The following is a 21,475-nucleotide window of genomic DNA, read 5'->3' as shown; positions in this document are numbered from 1 at the left end:
TTAGAACAAAAGAGACTGATATTTAAATCTCTTAAAACAAAATCGACCGATATTTAAATCTATTAATATAAAACAAAACCGACCGATATTTAAATGAATTAGAACAAAACCGACCGATATTTAAATCTCTTAAAACAAAATCGACCGATATTTAAACCTATTAATATAAAACAAAACCGACCGATATTTAAATCTCTTAAAACAAAATCGACCGATATTTAAATCTCTTAAAACAAAACCGACCGATATTTAAATCTCTTAAAACAAAATCGACCGATATTTAAATCTATTAATATAAAACAAAACCGACCGATATTTAAATCTATTAATATAAAACAAAACCGACCGATATTTAAATCTCTTCATAAAACAGACCGATATTTAAATGAATAACAAAACCGAACAATATTTAAATGTATTAATATAACAAAACAGACCCTTTTTTTCTTTAACTTGTCAATGCTGGCAATTGACCATGGTATAAGCGGGATAACCCATGGCTAGCTGTGCATTAAACTATTTAAATGGTGGTTCTTTGCATCCACTTCGTGCACAGCTAGCCATAGATTATCCCTTACATATTGTAACACTGTATAATATATCAGCACATGGTCTAGTTCTAACCTTTCCCGATCACAAGTCCACACTTATCCGCCGGTATTGTGTAGGTGACCTCCTGCAAGCCTCCAGGAGTTCCCATGTTCCAATCACCACGACCTCTGCCGCGACCTCTGGGTCCAACCGGACCTCCAAAACCATCACGCTCCTGAGCGACAAACAGAGGAGAAACTAAATAAAACACGAGCCACACAAAACATCCAGAATTGGTCATGTGGACATGAACTAAAAGTATGGCTGATTAGACTGATTACATAATCTGTGAATATTTATTTTCCATTTGAATTGGTTAATTTAAAAAGTAGACATGTTAAGCTTTCTATAGATATATTTCTCATGTCTGTGAGGAAAGTATACGCTGTTGGTGGACCGAACCTCTTCTAGTCGACTATTAGCGGGCAGCCCTAACTAAAAGCTAAAAATAACCCTATACTGACTAACTTAACCAGATCTAAAACTTAATTAAAAACACTCTGGGATTGAGAGATACTTGCACTTGAGTCTAGAACTGAATGATGAGCTCATATTTGATGAAGTTTGCATTGATTCTGTCATTTTCCTGTTTATTACTGCTTTGAAACCGTCTGGATTGTATAATGCGCTATAGAAGTAAAGCTGACTTGACTAGAATCACGAAGTACAACAAACGGGCTATAATTCCTGAAGATCTGGATGTACCTGTGCTGTTTGGACCAGATCATTGATGAGGTGAACGGCGTGTTGACATCGGTCGGGCTGACCCATGACCTGAGCGATCCGGTCGGGACTGATCCCATCATCTGAAACACATTTAAATAAAAATTCAGTAACTGAATGAATTCAACAGGCATTCTCAAAAGAATTGACAGGCTGCATGTGAATATTCATTGGATTGTAAACAGTGTAAACACATGTGAGAGAACAGTATATTAATCCTTGTAAACTTCTTAACGCTTCAATGATCCCTGCTGGGCCTCCACGGGTCTTAAGAGATTTGTGTGATCAAGTGTGTCCCAACATGCCCTAACCAACATCCCCATACAGAGACAGGTAAACCACACAGGAGGAGATACAGTCACTAAAACTGAAGCTGTTAGACATTGTTAACTGAAATAAATGTAAAATATAAATATTAGTTGAAAATCCTAAACTAAACAAATTATTCAAAATATGAATAAAACTGCTATTCGTGAAACAGGATGTGAAAGTAATGGTAAGAATAGGAAAAAAGCAGTAAAACTGCATATTGATCCACAAACTTTAAAGCATTAGCTTGTTCCCTTTTAAACGATCTTACAGATTTCAGTTTCACTGCCGTTCTATTCTTTTAAATCTGCTTTGGATCTTTGGACTTCTCTATTATAATAGATTTAGTTATAGTTATCGTTCTTGAAGTAAACGGTCTTTAGTCTTGAAATTCGGCACTGTGGTACACGAACATTGCAGCGCGAGATATGATCAAGTGTTTGCGACATTTAAATCTCTAAATAGAACAAAACAGACCGATATTTAAATTAATGAATAGAACAATGAGACCGATATTTAAATTAATTAATAGAACAAACTGATCGATATTTGAATTTAGTTGAACGAAACAGACCGATATTTAAATCTCGTTATAGAACAAAACCAACCGATATTTTAATTAATAGAAAAAACCCGATTGATATTTAAATTAATTAATAGAACAAAACCGACCGATATTTAAATTAATTAATAGAACAAAACCGACCGATATGTAAATGAATGAATAGAACAAAACCGACCGATATTTTAATTAATAGAACAAAACCGACCAATATTTTAATTAATAGAACAAAACCGATTGATATTTAAATTAATTAGTAGAACGAAACAGACCGATATTTAAATCTCTTTATAGAACAAAACCAAACGATATTTTAATTAATAGAAAAAAAAACGATTGATATTTAAATTAATTAATAGAACAAAACCGACCGAAATTTAAATTAAGAACAAAACCGACCGATATTTAAATCTCTTTATAGAACAAAACCAACCGATATTTTAATAGAACAAAACAGACCAATATTTTAATTAATAGAAAAAAACCGATTGATATTTAAATAAATTAATAGAACAAAACCGACCGATATTTAAATTAATTAATAGAACAAAACCGACCGATATTTAAATCTCTTTATAGAACAAAACCAACCGATATTTTAATTAATAGAACAAAACCGACCAATATTTTAATTAATAGAACAAAACCGATTGATATTTAAATTAATGAATGGAACAAAACCGACCGATATTTAAATAAATTAATAGAATAAAACCGACCGATATTTAAATGAATTAATAGAACAAAGCCAACCGATATTTAAATCTCGTAATAGATCTCGCACGGTTCTATTCTTTGTAAATCTGCTTTGGATCTTGTGTTGTAAAACGTGTAACAAATCCATTTCAAGGTAAAACACTCCTCAACAAAGATACCTCAGCATTTGCTGGAGCAGTGAAAGTTTCGCTAGTTCTTTTGTTCTGTCTATATGGACAGAATACGATGCAATATAACCCAGACTTTATACCGATAAGCATATTTCATTTTCATGTATGCTAATCCAAAAGGAAGATTAAAGAGCCCATATTATGCTCAAATTTATAAAGAAATTATTTTGTTTTTGTGCGCTCTCCTAGAGCAGGTTTTCCTGCTTGAATGTTGATTATTTTCCTCATATTCTCCATTGTTGCGGCTCCTCTCTTCCCAGTCTGTCAGTAACGCTCTGTTTACTACCTGTCTCTATGAAGCCCCTCCTTCATAAAAGCACATTGTGCTCTGATTGGTCGGCTGGAGCAGTGTGTTGTGATTGGTCGAGCGCTTCGAGTGTGTTTGGGAAATGTCCCGCCTCTTACCATAACCGCCAGTTTAACACACTACTAACTAACTCAACCAGGCCCCGCCCCTTTATTCTGCGCATTAATTATTATAACGAGGAATATTGTGACGTGTTCGTTCCCGGAAGAAACTCAAGACTACAGTGGAGGCGTTTCAGGAGTTCAGAAACACTGACACTGATATAGAGAAGAACTAAGAGCTTTTTTTAATGCTCAAACAACAACATTAATCACACGAAAGAAAGATGAGCCATAAAAAACCCATAACAGGTCCTTCTTTAAATGAAATGTTAGTGAACACTGACCTGGCTTAAACTGGATCCTGACACCCGCATCGTTCTGAATCTTCTTGATCATCTCCCCGTTTCTGCCAATGACGATTCCAACGGCAAACCTGGGCACTGCAACCTGTGTTTGCAAAACCTAATAATGAATTATTTCTGGCTTATTCTCAAACTCAATATGTCTTGACTGCAAAAAATGCTTTTCTTATTCAGTATTTTTGTCTTGTTTCCAGTCCAGATATCAAAAGATTCTTAAAATCAAGAAGCATTTACTAGATGAGTAAAATTCTATCTTGTTTTCTGATAAAAAAATTAATAAAATTAAGCGAGTTTTTGTTTAAAACAAGCAAAATTATCAGCCAATGGGGTAAGAATTTTTTCCCCCATTAATTCAAATGGAAAACAAGATTTTTTTTCTGGCCCCATTGGCAGATCATTTTGCTTGGTTTAAGCACAAACTCACTTAAATGTATCTTTTTTTATCAGGAAACAAGACTTGTCTAGTAAATGCATCTTGATTTAAGAATCTTTAGATATTTGGACTGGAAACAAGACAAAAATACAAAGTAAGGAAAGCATTTTTTGCAGTGTTGGAGCTCAGGAGCTGAACACGTCTTACATCGATGCTGCTTCCCAGCCTGGATCCGAAGTCACTGCGGCCACTCCTGAAATCTCCCTGATCCTTTTCCCTGATGATCTCAACGACCAGCTCCCGCGCTTGCTGTACAAAACACACGCAGACTCAGACGTCATCAACATGACTGAGGATCTGTGACTGTAAAGACCCCGATATACTCTTTCATTCTTCATTTAGGGGTTAAAATAAGTTAGAAATGCCTTTGCAGCAAACATCCTGATGATGCACCGATATCAACATTTTGGCCAATACGATAACTCTATTTGAAACCGATAACCGATATTGTGGCCGATAAATCTAAATCTAAATGTTTAGATGCTTTTTGAGAGCCTGATTACAAAAACAAAAGTCTAACCATTAAAATCCATGTAATAAATACATAAATCAACAAATCACACATATACAGTAACCTAGTTTGAACCAGAGTAAATTTTACAATTATTTTCCTTTTCTGAGGTGATTTCAATCATATTTCAAGCAATTCATAACCATCATGATGAACAGTGTGCATCTGAAGTGTCTAAACCGAAGGAAATAATACATTATTCATCAGCTTTAAGATATCAGAAAGATAACATTAAAAATGAACATATCAGCCGATATTGTGCATCTCTACAAAAAAATAAACATTTTCAAAAATGAAAATGAATTTAATAATAATTCAATAAAAAAAAAGTAATTCATGTAAAAATATATTGAAACAAGACAAAAACAAAAATTTTAAATATGAGTAGAAAATGTCAGAGCACAAAACTAATATATTAATGTAGTAATATATTCAAGGAAAACTATTTTGAATTCATGTTTCAGTTCTGTACAATATATTTTTTAATGTGTAGTTTTGATTCAAGCTTTTTTTTTTGTACTTTAAAAAAAAACTATTCTCACTTATTTTTAAATCCATGACATTGAAAAACAAATGCAAAATTATCCGAATATCAATTTTGTGCTGTATACGTTTTACATGTTTTTACATTTTTGAATTGTTTTCTTATCAGTGCCTGCAATACTTAGACCAGACAAATTAATCCCATACGTCTGACTTCGACGGATTGAAAAGAAGAAAAGTAGATTTCCAAATCAAAGGTGGAGCCTCATAGCCACACCCACCTATTGCATCATCACCACCATCGACCAATGGCAGTTGAAGGTTTTAGAAACTTTTCAAGAACTTCGAACACTTCGTTTTGGCCTGATTTAGTTTGAAATGACGCCACACCAGTTCATTCTTTGATTACATGCAAGTATATCGGGGCCTTAATGTTATTAAAGAGACGAACCTGAACTTTATAAGGGTCTCCAGTGATTCTCAAGGGTTTGTCTGATCCAGTGGGCATCGGGTCGTCCTGAATCATGATCATCTTCACTCCTGTCCTCTCCTGTGGGCGCACAAAATACATGCATTTCATTTAATTGCTTAACTACATCATTTGATATAAATGTATAATACAAAACTCATGGGGGAAAATGTTCCTGTACATGTTGAACTTCAGGAGCATTAACCCTTTCACTCGTAAGTTTAAAATATTCTGGCTGACCCCCCCAGCGTGAGTTTTTCAAGGCGACCGTTATTTAGAATGTGTCACTTTATGGTTTCCATGGTGACGCCCGTCATTGCTTGTCACGTGACACACCGCAGCAACAACAGAGCTGAATGAATGATGATCTGCTTTTATGCCATTTTTCCTTTTTTATTCAAAATATTCACAAATTTGTTAGATATCGCATGAAATATCTGATATTCCGATTGTCAAATATATGCAAGTGGAAGTATATTGTTGTTTAACCACCTTTATAACGATCGCGTTAGTTCAGCTGTATGCGCGATGGGCGCCGCCATCTTAGTTTGTGATGCAGACGCAGTTCAGAGAATTGGATCTGTTGGATTTTATACAACATGTGAATTCATCCACTTCTCCCGAAATACATAAAAGTAAGTGGCTGGTGAACTGGGAGAAGAATAGAGTAAACTTTAAAGTTACTTACAAAATGTGTATCTGATATGAATAAAACGTGTCTAATTATAATCGAAAGGATTATTATTGCCTCTTCCTTTGACATCAGTGTGTATTTTACAAACTCTAAATGTATTTTTTTTTTAGTACTTATATGTCTGAAACCTAAAATAAACATTATGTGGTTGAAAACACTGAAAAGTTGTGATATATGACAGCTCTGAGCGCGCCTGTCTCTGGCTCAGCGCCAGCCAACGCACAAAATCATATTTGAATTTAGCAGTTGATCACGTCATGCACTGACTGTTCTAATCACACCGGTGTGATCGTACGCTCCAGGGACCAGCCTAGACTGATCACACCGGTGTGATCGTACGTGCGAAAGGGTTAACCAGTAAAAAAAAAAAAAAAAGAAAGAAAAGATTTTAACAAAATTTAGGGGGAAAAAAGGTACATTTAATAGAACAGAAAGAATATTTAATAGTTAAAAAAAAAATTGTTAAAACTAGTGGTAAAGCATCTGATACTTATTTAATCTGGAAGGGAAAGAAAAAAATTATACAATTTATTTAAAAGTATATGAAGAGTTCAGATGCAAAAGCCTCTAAATGCCATCTGAAATTTTGTCATAGAATGATCATTTTTATCAAGCTTGTATATTTAAATTCAATAATTTCACTTAAATGGCAATGAAGATTACCTATTAATTGTTATTTAAGTGAAATTACTGAACTTAAATATACAAGCTTGATAAAAATGATCATTCTATAAGAAAATTTCAGATGGCATTTAGAGGCTTTTGCATCTGTACTCTTCATATGTATTTATTTAGATTTATTTCAATAAATAATATATACTTAACTAAAAATAAGACTTTTTAAAAACTAAAAAGATTAAGCATTTTTCTCCTCAAAATTATGTTGTGTGATCTTACATAGCTTGTTAATAAAAATAAAAAAATTAAAAAAATGTTAAAAAATAAATGCACAAAGAATATTTATTTAATGTGTTTTTTTTAAAATAGAAAATTAAGATATTTTCTAACATGAAGATAATTATGTATTTTGAGGGAGCTACACATCTCTGTATCGCACCAGAAAAAAAGTAGCAAATGCATCACCAATTTGAGCCATTTTGATTTTGTGTTGTCATTGAACACAAAAAAACAAGAGGACAGGGATATGGAATTATGGGTAAGGATGTAACATCACCCTGTAATGTTAAAAAAAGCTTTTAAAGTGTAGTGGGCATCACGGATCAGAGGGTTAAAGAATCGTGGGACGCCTGACACGGATTGAGTGCTGGAAACACACTATACGAGATGAAACGATTGAATCTTGCGCTCCGACACCCGCTGTCGTTTACGAATCCTCACGGCACCCCGCGTCAGACGGATCGGGCCTAAATCGTGTAATCTGAACCATGGCGTAATTTCCACCCAACCTGAAGTTGTTTAATGGTGTCGCCTCCTTTCCCGATGACCAGGCCGACTTTACTGGCCGGGATCAGGATCTCCTGGACGGCGCTGTTCCCGTCCATCTGACTGTGGAAGCCCGGCCCGTTCCGACACCGGTCCACGATCTGCCCCAACAACCTCTTCGCTTGCCTGACCGACGACAGAGAGAGAGTTACTGAATGCCATGTCAGCATCTAAGGCTATTATCATGGCAAAAACTCAATTACAAAAATACAAAATATCATAAATACAATAAAACCAAGCAACCAAGCAAGCAAACAAACAAACCATATTATAAAAAAAATTTTAAATTAACATATGATAAAAAATATATACAGTATATATTTTGATTAATAAAGCAGAACACATACAGTCAAACCAAAGTTTATTCAGACGCCTTCAACATTTCGCAATAAATGGTAATAAAATATGAGCAGAACTCAGTTGATATTTGACTGGTTTTGTCCGTCCTTCTGTTAGACTGTCTCACACATGAATTATGTTGAATATCTGTCAGCTGTTAAATTTAACTACACAATTAGATAATACCAGTTTAGCTCAACCAATCACCAAGCAATGCTTCATTGTGTTCAGTCTGTGTGTAAAAAGAGCATTAGCAATTAAAGAAAAAACACTTCAGCAAAACATGATCAGCTCAAAGTGTCCCAATCATTTTTGGTCCCACATTTGTATAAATGTCACTGTGACATATTATACACAAAAACTCTTCATACAGTGACTATCAATTTACTTTATTTTGCTCTCCTCACTTACATAAATGAACTATAGTGTCCTGATCACACTAGTAAAAAAAAAGAAAATTATATCTGGTGTCTGAATAATTTTTGGTTACTAAACATTATTTGTAGCGCCTGCCATCCGATAATTAAAAGAAACGTTTGATACTTTTGATATGAAAACATCTCAGCTTTCAAATTCTGTTGATTTATCAGGAAAATCATACAATAAATGTGACAGATCGCTGTAGTTGCTGCACGTGAACCGATCATCTCTTTCTCTTTACTACAAGTTACAGCAGCAAATAAACATCAGTGAACATCAGAAGGAATGTTGAAAGATACAGAACAACTTACTGAAATTAATAGTTTAATGTAATCGATCAATCAGTGTTTCAACTGCGGAAAGGAGTCAATAAAACAGCTTGAGAACAATATCAACTCACATTTAGCTCAGAAAAGCCATTCCAATACGCATTTTCATAAATATAAGACTTAAATATTCATATTTTTAACTTTACCCGTTCTTCATGATTTATTCAAGCATGTATTTTAGGAATGCACCGATATAAAAATTGGCCGATACCGATAATTCTTTATATTTGAAAGCCGATAACCGATATATCGGCCGATAAATCGAAATATTTATATCATTTTTGAGAGCCTGATTACAAAAACAAAAGTCTCACAATTAAACATACATTAAACATGTCCCAAACACACAATTATAATGATGTTCTCTTTATAAGTTTCTGTAGCCGATATTACAGACTTATATAACTGTATTTTCCTTTTTTGAAGTGATTTCAATCATATTTCAAGCACTTCATAATCATCATGTTGAACAGTGCGCATCTGAAGAGTCTCAGCTGAAGGAGATAATACATTATTTATCAGCTTTAATATTTCGGCCAAATTTTCTTATCGGACCGATAACGATAACATTAAAAATGAACATATCGGCCGATACCGATATAACATGCATTCGTCAAGTTATGACGAATTGGAGTAGAAACATAATTACATTATTAAATATTTATTATAAAAACTGACTTGTGTGCAATTTAAGTGTTTGTATACAAATCAGTTAATTTTAACCTGCACTTTTTTTTTTCGTAACTGTACCGGATATATTTTCAACATAGAATCTAATCGAGATCAGAATCGAACTTGTGAATGGAAATCAAGCAGTGTTTGAGGCCTAGCTGAACAGAAGTGTGTGTGTAAGCTTTGTTGCATTATTTTCCTGTTATCTTTGAAACAATCTGTATTGTAAAAAGCGCTGTATAAATAAAGGTGACTTTAAGGGCAGTGAACTCTTACTCGATGCTCTCTGGGGTCCCAGTCAGGGTGCAAGGCCTGTCCATCATCCCTCCACTGTCTGTGGGAGACAAAACACACATAATCAAAAACCACAGCACAAACTGTGGGCAAACTGGCCAGCGCATCGGCACCAGGGTCGGTTTACCAGGCCTCTTGTGGCCATCAAAGGTTTATTTTACATTACATTTCCTGCTCTACATGACTAAAGTTGCACTAGCGCTTTAAAGCTTCAGAGACTATACAAATATTTGTTAATTGTAATAAAGCTGAATAGTTGAAAAACTTAAACTAAATGAAAATTGGAAAATGTTGCCTTGGCAATAAACTGAAATAAGTTGAAGTTGAAGCACTAAAATAATTAACTGGAAAATAAACAAGCAATCTAAAACTGAAATAAAAAAATAAATTAAGAAAAAAACCTATTAAAATGACAAAAGCACAACCAAAACACAAAAAAAGTAACTAAAATTGACATGAAAACCAAAAATATAACAAACTGAAATGAATTAATAAATTAAATAAGATTAAATAATAATTACAATAATAATAAAAATGACAAAAGCAAAAAAAAAAAAAAAAAAAAAAATGAATATATATATAAAAAAAGACAAAAAACTGAATATGAATAACTGGACTCAGATTAAAGCCTACCGGCCGCGATCTGGATCTTGCAGTTCGATTCCAGCTGAATTCTTGTGATCTGTTCGCCGCCTCGTCCGATTACTGACACACAATAAAGACACAGAGCTCAACTTCTGTTAGGACTAACACATTTCTGACAGAAGATGACGGACACGTTTCTCAATGGTCAAAGCACATGTATATAGAGAACATCTACAGAAGCAAGTGACAAACAACAGCTGAAATGCGTAGCGGTAGAACTTGGTCAACACAAAAATGTGTCTCAAATGTAATTTTTTTTTTATGCTTCATCCACAAACAATTAAATAAAAGGGCAAAATTTCATCATAGAGAAGCTGCTTTAGATTTTTGCAAACCCATTTGATTACAAATATGAATATTATCTATCGGACACACATTTCACTCAGATCTTCAGTACTTACTGAATCCAACCATCTTATCAGGCACTTTGTAGTCTTCTGTTATTATAGCCCTAAACAAACACACATATACTGTAAATATCAACCTAAGATTATTGTAGAAGAGATTTAGAAGAGGTTTTAATGAATGGAAGCGCTCACCTTGTACCATGTACCATTGCACCGAGCTGGTTCGCCACTTAGATGAAGAAAAAAGAACAAGTACATTAGTATTAATGACTGATAAATACACAGAATATCGTCTCTGCCAAAAGTGACTCCAAACGCAAGGACATTGGAGTAATGCATCAACTACACTAGCATATTTCCTTCCATTAGCTCCGTTTCCATCCAAAGATGTGAATTTAACTTTGGAATATCGCATAAAACATTCGTGAATAAAGCAGCGTTTCCATCCCATGTGTTCAAGAGAACATGAGTTGCGTCTCAGAGCGTCAGACGAAACACAAGCGCTGTCATGTTCGGATGATGGCGTTCGGGAACACACTCGTGAGACAAAATGTACACTTATACATAAGAAACGTATACATTTTTATTGGTATGAAAAATGCGCAAAAACACGATTTTCAATTTTTATACGAAATATATATTTTCCAAAACACATTTTACTCTTAATATGTGAGAAAAATCAAAGCCATAAATTAAAATAAGCTGTGCTCCAAATCTGAGCTTGATATCTCTCTGAGTGCTTGAGCTTTGAGTGAGATCGTGCTCGGCCGCAGTACCAAACGCTTCCACTAGAGGAAATTCATTTCCAGGTCATTTTCAATGCGCTCATTATTGACCATGAATAGCACAATAGTGTGACTATTCTTTTAGGTCAATTTAAACACTTCGAAACATATACATGATTTTTTTTCATGCAAAAAACAAGTTTCGTACCATTCCGATGAAGTTAAAAACAAAAAGTAAAAAATAAATAAAAAAGTAACATTTTCCGCTCAAATTACCGTCCAGCACCAGAGGGTTAAGATGTGTTCAGTGCATAGGTACAGGTTATATATAATGTATTAAAACTGTGGTTACTATTATTCATGAGATCATTCAATGCATTACAAGGCGTAATTACTGCATTAAAACACTTTAGGTAACACTATTTTACAGTGTCCTTGTTACATGTACTTACCATAGTAATAACAGTAAATTATGCATAATTACATGCAACTAACCCTCAACCAACCCCTAACCCTATAGTAAGTACATGTAGTTGATTAATATCACTCAGTACTTAAATATATAATTACATTGTAACAATGACACCTTAAAATAAAGTGTAACCCATGCATTATATATAAGGGCTACTTTATTTTAAGGTGTCATTGTTACAGTGTAATTATATATTTAAGTACTGAGTGATATTAATCAACTACATGTACTTACTATAGGGTTAGGGTAGGATTAGGGTTTGGTTGAGGGTTAGTTGCATGTAATTATGCATAGTTTGCTGTTATTACTACTATGGTAAGTACATGTAACATATGTAACAATGACACTGTAAAAGTGTTACCCAAGTAAGAGTTGAGTAACAGCCAAGAGCATTTAAATGATGAAACACACACACACACACTTCGTGTAGTTTTTTAAGCCTCAATGGCAGGAGCGTTCGGTCAACTCATTGTTTTTAATGTATGTTGTGCTTTTAAAGCCTCCAGCGCTCGACACAAATCTGCAACCCACAGAAACAGGTTTCACTTCCTGAAAGACCTCACACTCGCTGTTTGTACCTCTTTCGCAAGCAGTTCAAGAACAGAAGCAGCGATCAATGCCTCGTGCGGAAAAACACTGTCAAAGGGCAAAGCTTCATAAAGTCCTGCATTGATTTCAGAGTTATTCTACATGTGTCCCATTACAGTCTGCCGATCAACACCGACACGACCGACACGACACCGCTCGTGCGTTCAGATCTCAGATCAGTGTATTCATGTGAAGTGTCGCAAGGCTTTTTACCTCCTTCGTCCAGAGAGCGTTTCTGGCCGCCGTAGCCATAGAGCGAAGCGTCGACGACTGGGGACGAGTTATTCAGATGCGGAATCTGCTCTCCACTCATTTTAGCAATCTAGAAGACAGAGAAACACACACACACACATCTTAGCAATCTAGAAGACATCAGAGAAACACACACATCTTAGCAATCTAGAAGACAGAGAAACACACACATCTTAGCAATCTAGAAGACATCAGTGAAACACACACACACACACACACATCTTAGCAATCTAGAAGACAGAGAAACACACACACACACACACATCTTAGCAATCTAGAAAACATCAGAGAAACACACATCTTAGCAATCTAGAAGACATCAGTGAAACACATCAGTTCTTCATTATTTTACAGTCACTGTAATACCAACTGGAGTAAAGCAATGAAATATAAGTGGCATTCAAAAATAAATGAATGCAAAAAAGCTATATCATATATTAATTATAATTTTTTTTGTGCATTGGATTACAATTTTTGTTGAAATATATATGATTGATAAATGCAAACATGATTTAAACAAAAGCATGAGTTCATTATTTTACAGTCACTGTGTTACCAACAGGAGGAAAGCAATGAAATATGCTCTTCAAAAGTAAATAAATAAATGCAAAAAAGCTATATGTTATAATATTATATATTTTTTTTGCATTGATAATTTGTTTAAATATGTAATTGATAAATGCAAAATACAAACATTCAATTAAAATTACTAACAGCAGTATAGCAATGAAATATACATGCAATTAAAAAAATAATTAATAAAAGCAAAAAAGCTATATATATATATATATAATGCTTATTTAAACTCTGAATCAACACACACCAATGCTACATTTTTCTAAATGTCAATCATTTGTTAAACAAGTATCATTACTTCAATAAGCTCATTAATATCTGCATTAAATTATTACATTGTTTAAATTAATAAATTTTTCGCTAACTGTGATTTTGTATTTGTACATCTCTGAAATACATAACTTTCCTCTGATAACAGATCACTGTATATTGTAATATGGACTCATGCATTTTCTGTAAAGCTGCTTTGAAACGATGTGTGTTGTGAAAAGCGTTATACAAATAAATTTAATATACATGATATATAAAGCAGCTTTTTTGCATTCTTTTTTAATTGCATTAATATTTTATCATCATGTTGGTTTGCATATTGCATTACATTTTTTTTTTTTTTTTAAATATATATGATTGATGCAAATGAACATGACGATTAAAACAAAAATAAGTCATTTGATCATTCTTGCTTAACAAATATTATTAAAAATCACTATTACCAACAGGAGCCGTTTTTTATATGAAATATAAATGCAATAAAATAAAAATGCAAAAAGCTACATATTATATAATTATATATTTTGCATTGCAATTTTCTATATAAATGAATGATACAAACATGACCATTTAAACAAAAGCATGTAATTTTATCATTATTGCTTCAGCATAAGTATTATTGTACAGTATTTATTTTAAACCACTGTATTACCAACAGGAATATACCAACAAATTATAAATGCAATGCCTTTTCTCTTTTGTGGTTGCAGTTGTCATGAACACTTCATAAAGTTGTGAATCAAAATTCACAGAGATGTTTGTATGCAAGCGCAATCTAACACACCGTGTGTACTAGAGGTCATCTACATTCATCCGACAAATCACACTGCATGTACTTGAAACACTATGAATGAAATGTGCTTTATAACTTTTCATTCTGCATCGCACGTCATGAACGCTTTACGATAGGTTATAATAACGCACGGCTTAGCAAAGCATTTCATTCACTGGAGAAAAGCAAGTTTTTATAGGCTACTTTCAGACATAAATGGCTGAAAATGACAGAAACTCAAGTGTTTTGCTGCACTGAAGAGGTAGAGTCGCACTAAACTGAAACATCCAGAAAATTAAGAACAAAAAGCAGAGAAATCTGGGCGTTAATACCGGTTAATACTCCATGGTGCATGCAAGAAAAGCACTGTTAAACTCAAAGCAAGAGGCCATTTTGAGGAGAAAGACTTGAGTGGGGTAGAGAGAGAGAGAGAGAGAGGCCGGTCTCCACCTCTTCCCTCCAGCTAAACCCTCTTTCTAGGGAATGCTGGGAAGGAATGCCAGCTATGCGAGTGCCTGGATAAATGAGCGACCCAAGGGAAAGTCTCCAGTGAAACGCAGGAGTCGGTAAACAGCAGTCGAGCGAAACACTGGCCACTTGTTGAGCACTCGCCCATTCACGCACGAGGAGTGAACTCAATGTAGGTCAATGGAGCCCGTTAATTACCCATGATGCAACAAGCCTAACACCTAACAACAGGGCAGATACGTCCATGTCAGAGTCAGCGACACAACGCACGCGATCACGGGCGGAGATACGAGACTTGGCTTCTGGATCACGGATGATCAACACATTTAGACCCGGTGTGATTGTTGAGTTAAACGTGAAGGTTTTTAAAACTCGACAGCTGTCACTGCATTGCATGGGTGGACCTGATTATGCAACATGTTCACATGCACGTCATCACAAATCAAACACACACCAGCACTCGTTTCTAGCGCAGGGCAAACTACAGATAAAGAGCGCTGTGACACGCTGATAAATCAGGTCGTAAAGAGACGAGTATAGCGATAAAATATCAATGCAATGCACACAAAAAGATGAAAAAATAGATATATTTGCATTGCACTGCATTTGAAGGTGTGCAGGTTTTTTGAAGATAATTAAAGACCTTTTTAAGAACATTTTAAGGGATGCATTGAAGGGTTCCCAACATATGCTCTCTAAATGTTTAAATGTCTAGGGAGAAACACACTGAGATGCATTAGAAACACTTCAGAGTTGGAGAAACTGGCGGTCTTCCTCAATATGTGGGGCTTTTTTTGCATTGCAAATCAACACGCATTTCCTTAACATGCAAAAACTCTTGTTTTCTGTGAAACTGATAAAAAAAAAAAAAGGGAGTTTATGATTAAAACGAGCAAATATCCGCCAGAGTAATTATAAGCTCACTTAATTTTGTCCAAGTCTTCATTTTACATCTGCATCTCAAGCAAATATATATTGATTTAAATATTAAATATTAAGGGCGAGGTTCACTTTTGCAATGCATGCAACATTTAATGTTTATTTATGCTCTGATTTAAGACCTTTTTAAAGGTTTTTTGCAGTATTAATTTAACGTTCACAATCACATCATCCTAAATCAAACCCAAACAAGCGCTCGTTTCTATCGCAGGCCCACGGGCTACAGATGCGCTGATAAACCCGGTCTCGAGTGTAAACGGTGTGTGTTTTCCACTGTGAAACGGGCCTGTGATTCTGGACGTGAGCCCAGGTCTGTACTCCGCCAGAGTTGATAAAAGCTAAAGCACAGGGCGCCCGGATCGCTCTGAACACACCAGAGGAAAACTCACGGCTGGCCACAGGTGTCCGCTGTGTGCACAGGGTCATGTGACACGGGTGGAGGCCAAAAACTGCTCTTACATGATCAGCTATCTGAAGATTAAAGCAGCAGTGAAAACTGCAAAACATCATGAAATCAAAATCTCTCGAATTTTTCTCGAAATATTTAAAGAAACACATTTTATTTGAGCTAATTGCCTAACATTTCCATTTAGTTAAACTTGATCCACTAAAATAAACTAAAACAAGTTTATAAAAACTAGAAGTAAAAAAAAAATTACATTTACCAAAAAAAAAACAAATTTGCTAAAACTTTGAAACTTAAAAAAAAAAAGAGGAGTTTTTATAAAACTTTGTTAAAATGAAGCCGATAAGAATATAATAAATAAAAACCAATGAATAATTATAATAGTATTTCAAAGATACTGAGATAACTGGTGTATAATCGCTGTAATGCGCAGCCTCGAGTGGCTTATTGCTTTAAGAAACAACAGCAACAATAAAATAATGAAAGACGTAAATTTTCATGCTTTAATTGCCGATGTGTGAACAGCTTGTAACGAAACTTAAAAACGTGACCATTTTAATGTGAATTATGACTGATTATGAATGAGGCAACTAACAAACAGTTTAAAGTCCCACTGAAGTGCCTTGAAACGCGCAGCTGCGTTTGATGCGTTGACGTAATTCCCACTGAAACAGGAAGAGAAGGCGGGACATATTGAATGGCTCCTCCCCCTTTTCAAACAGCCAATAGCGTTTAGTTTATTTTGACGGCGCTGAGAACGGCAGAGCTCACCGTGCTCACATTCTCCGTGTTCATTAGTTTGCGATCTGTCTAATACGATATTAGATAGAACTGTTATACCTAGAAAGTAGACAGTGATGAAGAGTTATTAGCGTATGGCGTGTGTTTGATGTCCAGTGTTGCTGAGCAGAAATACATAATCATGTTTCTCTTGATCTCCTCAGAGTCGCGTTGGATTTTCTCCTAAGCGTAAAGATTAAGAGCTAGATCTATCACTGTTTTACATCTTCATAGAGTTAGTTTGTGGAGTAAATATACAGGCTATAATCTGTGTGTTTAGCTTTTGGTGCTGGTGTTAACGTCTAACATGCGGATACGGATAGTTCCTGTAGCGCTGGTTTAGACCGACTCTGAAGGAGGAGTAAATTAGTTCCTCTAAAAGGAGTTACTAGAACTAAAATCATTCCCAGTTCCTGCAGTGCGTTTACAGCATAGGGGGCGGAGCTTCAGATTCTAGAGAGCATTTGATTGGACAGAAGATGTGATGAGAAGCGGTGATGTCATAAAAATCCCTGATCCATTTTAGCGGAAGTGAGACACCATGGGCCCTATTTTAACGATCTGAAACGCAAGTATCAAGCGCGAAACGCAAGTAACTTTGTGGGCGGATCTCACGCTGTTGCTATTATACCGCCGGGATAAATGACTCTTGAGCCCGACGCAAGTCTAAAATGTGTTGGTCTGAAGTAGCTTCATTACTCATAGGTGTGGTTTGGGCGTAACGTGAAATAAACCAATCAGAGCGACATCTCACATTCCCTTTAAGAGCAGGTGTGCTTGTTCCATGGCGGATTGCTATTATAACGGCGGATTTGCCAGGAGCGGTTCACAGCCGAGGAGACCGACGTTCTCGTCAGGGCCGTAAACACAGAGAAGTGACATTGGGGATGGAGAAACACACACAGATTAGCTTCAGTTAAACAGGCGTATGATAATTTGGGTAAATGTGTAAGCTAGATTTATGCCTATTTTTTCACATCTTCATGGACACAACAATGATTTCCCTCGTGTGGTAATATTTTTCCTTGTAATAATGTATGGTTTGCAAAAATGTGAACTACTGCTGTGTAGATGAGAGAATCAAAGTGTATGAGCGTTGTGCACACGCTACATTATGGCCAAGCATGCGCCCTTAAAATAGCATCTGAATAACATGCGCAACGCGTCACTGACTTTAGACGAGGTTTCTCCTGGTCTGTGGAGGAATTGTTTTCTGAAACTGCAAAATAGCACCAGGGAACGTTTGTGCCGGAACACGCCTCCCCTTTTCCCTGAACCGCCCCCGGGAGCGCAAGTTCATTCCCTAATTTACCGACGTGCGTCTGTGGAGGGAAAAGTCTGCTGTGCGTCGGGTGCAGAATAGGAATGATACATGCGTCGTGTACAAAGTCAATTGCGCTGGGTGTGAGATAGGGCCCTAAGTTTTAAATGCTTATATCTCCTAAATGCGAATTTTGTCATTGTTTTGGAAGCGTATTCATCAGCTTAAGCCTAGCATATTCATGCTAATAGCTAAAAAGAGTACATTTTGATTTCAGGGGGTCTTTAAACGCAGAACTTACACAGATATTAAAGTGAACAGTCTCTCAACCTGACAGGCTTTGACAGTATTGATCCGTCAGGCGCCGCCTCACAAGCACCGGCACTCTGGAGACTTTCCAATGAAGTCATGCAAGCATTCAGAGACTACAACTCCACTGAACTGCACTCACAGCTCCAAACTGGCTTAGGAAAACAGCCACTCGCTTTCAGTTGTACGTGCATGCTACAAATAAGCAGAAATAATGGAATATTCATGCAGCTTATGTGCTCACGGCTGGTTTTTCATGTTATGCAAACGTTGCGCGGCACATGCATGAGTGACTGGTGTCCGAGAGGCTCATGTTCACAGCTCACGCGTCTCTCTGACTGACGCGCGTCACGACAGCTGCGGCGGCTCACGCTACAGCAATCCTCAGATACAGTACGGGAACAATCAGACCACTGGAGGATACACTACTACTGTGAAGAGTTACCTCAACTTTAACTACCAAAGTGCTCATATGAGCAGATATACTACATGCAATGCTAGACGTAATGGTAAAATGAAGATTATGATTATAAAAGTGCTAATATGAACAGATATACAACATGCAATACTAAATATAATGGTAAAATGAAGATTATGATTCATAAATGTGCTAATATGAGCAGATATACTACATACAAAACTATATGTAATGTTAAAAAAAAAGAAGAAAATGGTTATTAAACGTGCTAATATGAGCAGATATACTACATACAATGCTACACGTAATTGAAAAATGAAGATTGTGATTATTAAAAGTGCTAATATGAGCAGATATACAACATGCAAAACTATATGTAATGGTAAAATGAAGATTATGATTATTAAACGTGCTAATATGAGCAGATATACTACATACAATGCTACACGTAATTGAAAAATGAAGATTGTGATTATTAAAAGTGCTAATATGAGCAGATATACAACATGCAAAACTATATGTAATGGTAAAATGAAGATTATGATTATTAAAAGTGCTAATATGAGCAGATATACAACATGCACAGCTACATGTGAAAGTAAAATGAGGATTATGATTATTAAAAGTGCTAATATGAACAGATATACAACATGCACTGCTCCATGTGAAGGTAAAATGAGGATTATGATTATTTAAAGTGCTAATATGAGCAGATATACAACATGCACTGCTCCATGTGAAGGTAAAATGAGGATTATGATTATTAAAAGTGCTAATATGAGCAGATATACAACATGCACTGCTCCATGTTAAGGTAAAATGAGGATTATGATTATTAAAAGTGCTAATATGAGCAGATATACAACATGCACTGCTACATGTGAAAGTAAAATGAGGATTATGATTATTTAAAGTGCTAATATGAGCAGATATACAACATGCACTGCTCCATGTTAAGGTAAAATGAGGATTATGATTATTTAAAGTGCTAATATGAGCAGATATACAACATGCACTGCTACATGTGAAAGTAAAATGAGGATTATGATTATTTAAAGTGCTAATATGAGCAGATATACAACATGCACTGCTCCATGTTAAGGTAAAATGAGGATTATGATTATTAAAAGTGCTAATATGAGCAGATATACAACATGCACTGCTCCATGTGAAGGTAAAATGAGGATTTTGCTGATTGAGAGCAGAAGCACACAAGGCCACGCTGCTCTGAAGGACACAAACCCTTACGGTGTGCAACACACACTGTGACAGATGAAGTTTTCCTTGAGTCCTAAAACTGTCCGGAGCACATGATCATCGGTGTGGATTCACTACACGAGTGTGTGTGAGTGAGTGTGTGTGTGCGCGCTTAGCACAAGTGTCAACGTGCACAACAAACTTCACACTGCGCACTTTCCGTCGGTTTGCGCAACGCGAGGAGTGTGTTGTGTGTGAGTGTGTTGCGCGTGTGTTCGCGTGAGTCGAAGTAAGTTGTAAAACGTGTGCATGACAACAACAGGTTGCAGCAGTTTGTTCCTGGTGTTCTTGTAGTTTCTGATCGAGTAGATCGCAATAAAGTTGTTGTCAATGTCGGCAGCGTTAAGTTGTGTTTGATTCTTCCGCGTGTAAATTGTGTTTTATAGTTGTTGAGTTGTGGCCTTAATCTGTGTGAGTGAGTGTGTGTGTGTGCTGGAGTTTAAAAGCTCATCCAGCACTAGCAGCTAACAGGCTACACACACACACACTCACGCCAAACGCGCACTCATTAAACACACACAAACACACACAGACGCGTGCGGTCGTCTACACACACATGCTGGCGTGTGTACCTGTCGCGCACGGTGAAACGGGTCCGTGAATCCGTCAGCCTTCATCCCGGCCTGAGCCACCGAGGCCTGTCCCTGCACCAGCTCCGCCATCATCATCATCACACACACACTCACACACACAAGCGCATAAACACACACACGGCGTACACGACCGACCCCGGAACAGGAAACAGCTCGACGGTACAACGCGAGACTTGAGAGGGAGACGAGACTCTGCGAGATTTCACACACGTGGTTCTAACAGCTCTGAAAGAGTTCATTTTATTGCTTTTTTTTCTTACTTAACCTGATCACACTTGATCATTTAGTCGTTAGCAAGTATTTTATTTAGTGTACATCTTCACTTCGTTTAATTTATTAATCCACTAAGTTTTTATTTCTTATTTTGTGCAACATTTTGTGACTGCTATTTTTAATCATTTTCATGTGAAGCCCTTTGAATTATTGTAGCCAATGTATATATATATATATATATATATATATTAACAAATTGTTTATAATATAATAATATATGTTATATATATGTGTGTGTAACACGTTTTTCTACAC

At 35.9% G+C, this 21,475-nt stretch overlaps 1 protein-coding gene across 6 annotated transcripts in view; it reads right to left on the bottom strand.

Moving 5' to 3' along the window:
• Window positions 1-21,153, bottom strand: part of fubp3 (far upstream element (FUSE) binding protein 3) — a 31,919-nt gene extending 10,766 nt beyond the window's left edge. For 2 of the 6 annotated variants that reach the window (XM_084415347.1, XM_084415349.1), the window contains exons 1-12: window positions 20,927-21,089; window positions 12,860-12,968; window positions 11,054-11,090; window positions 10,916-10,965; window positions 10,503-10,574; window positions 9,852-9,909; window positions 7,779-7,941; window positions 5,661-5,759; window positions 4,363-4,464; window positions 3,765-3,867; window positions 1,297-1,397; window positions 625-766 (exon numbers count right to left, since the gene is read on the bottom strand). In XM_084415347.1, the coding sequence (XP_084271473.1) occupies window positions 625-766; window positions 1,297-1,397; window positions 3,765-3,867; window positions 4,363-4,464; window positions 5,661-5,759; window positions 7,779-7,941; window positions 9,852-9,909; window positions 10,503-10,574; window positions 10,916-10,965; window positions 11,054-11,090; window positions 12,860-12,968; window positions 20,927-21,025 (1,135 nt within the window). In that variant the 5' untranslated portion in view covers window positions 21,026-21,089. Of the gene's footprint in view, window positions 1-624; window positions 767-1,296; window positions 1,398-3,764; window positions 3,883-4,362; window positions 4,465-5,660; window positions 5,760-7,778; window positions 7,942-9,851; window positions 9,910-10,502; window positions 10,575-10,915; window positions 10,966-11,053; window positions 11,091-12,859; window positions 12,969-20,926 lie in introns of all 6 variants that reach the window. The other 4 variants (XM_084415346.1, XM_084415348.1, XM_084415350.1 and 1 more) reach the window with 4 other exon arrangements.
• Between the last annotated feature and the right edge of the window lie 322 nt (window positions 21,154-21,475).

This window comes from Rutilus rutilus (genome assembly GCF_951802725.1).
Source record: "Rutilus rutilus genome assembly, chromosome: 7".
Classification (NCBI taxonomy): Eukaryota; Metazoa; Chordata; class Actinopteri; order Cypriniformes; family Leuciscidae; genus Rutilus; species Rutilus rutilus.
Note: the sequence above shows the minus strand (reverse complement) of the source record. Positions and strands in the feature narration are given on the sequence as shown.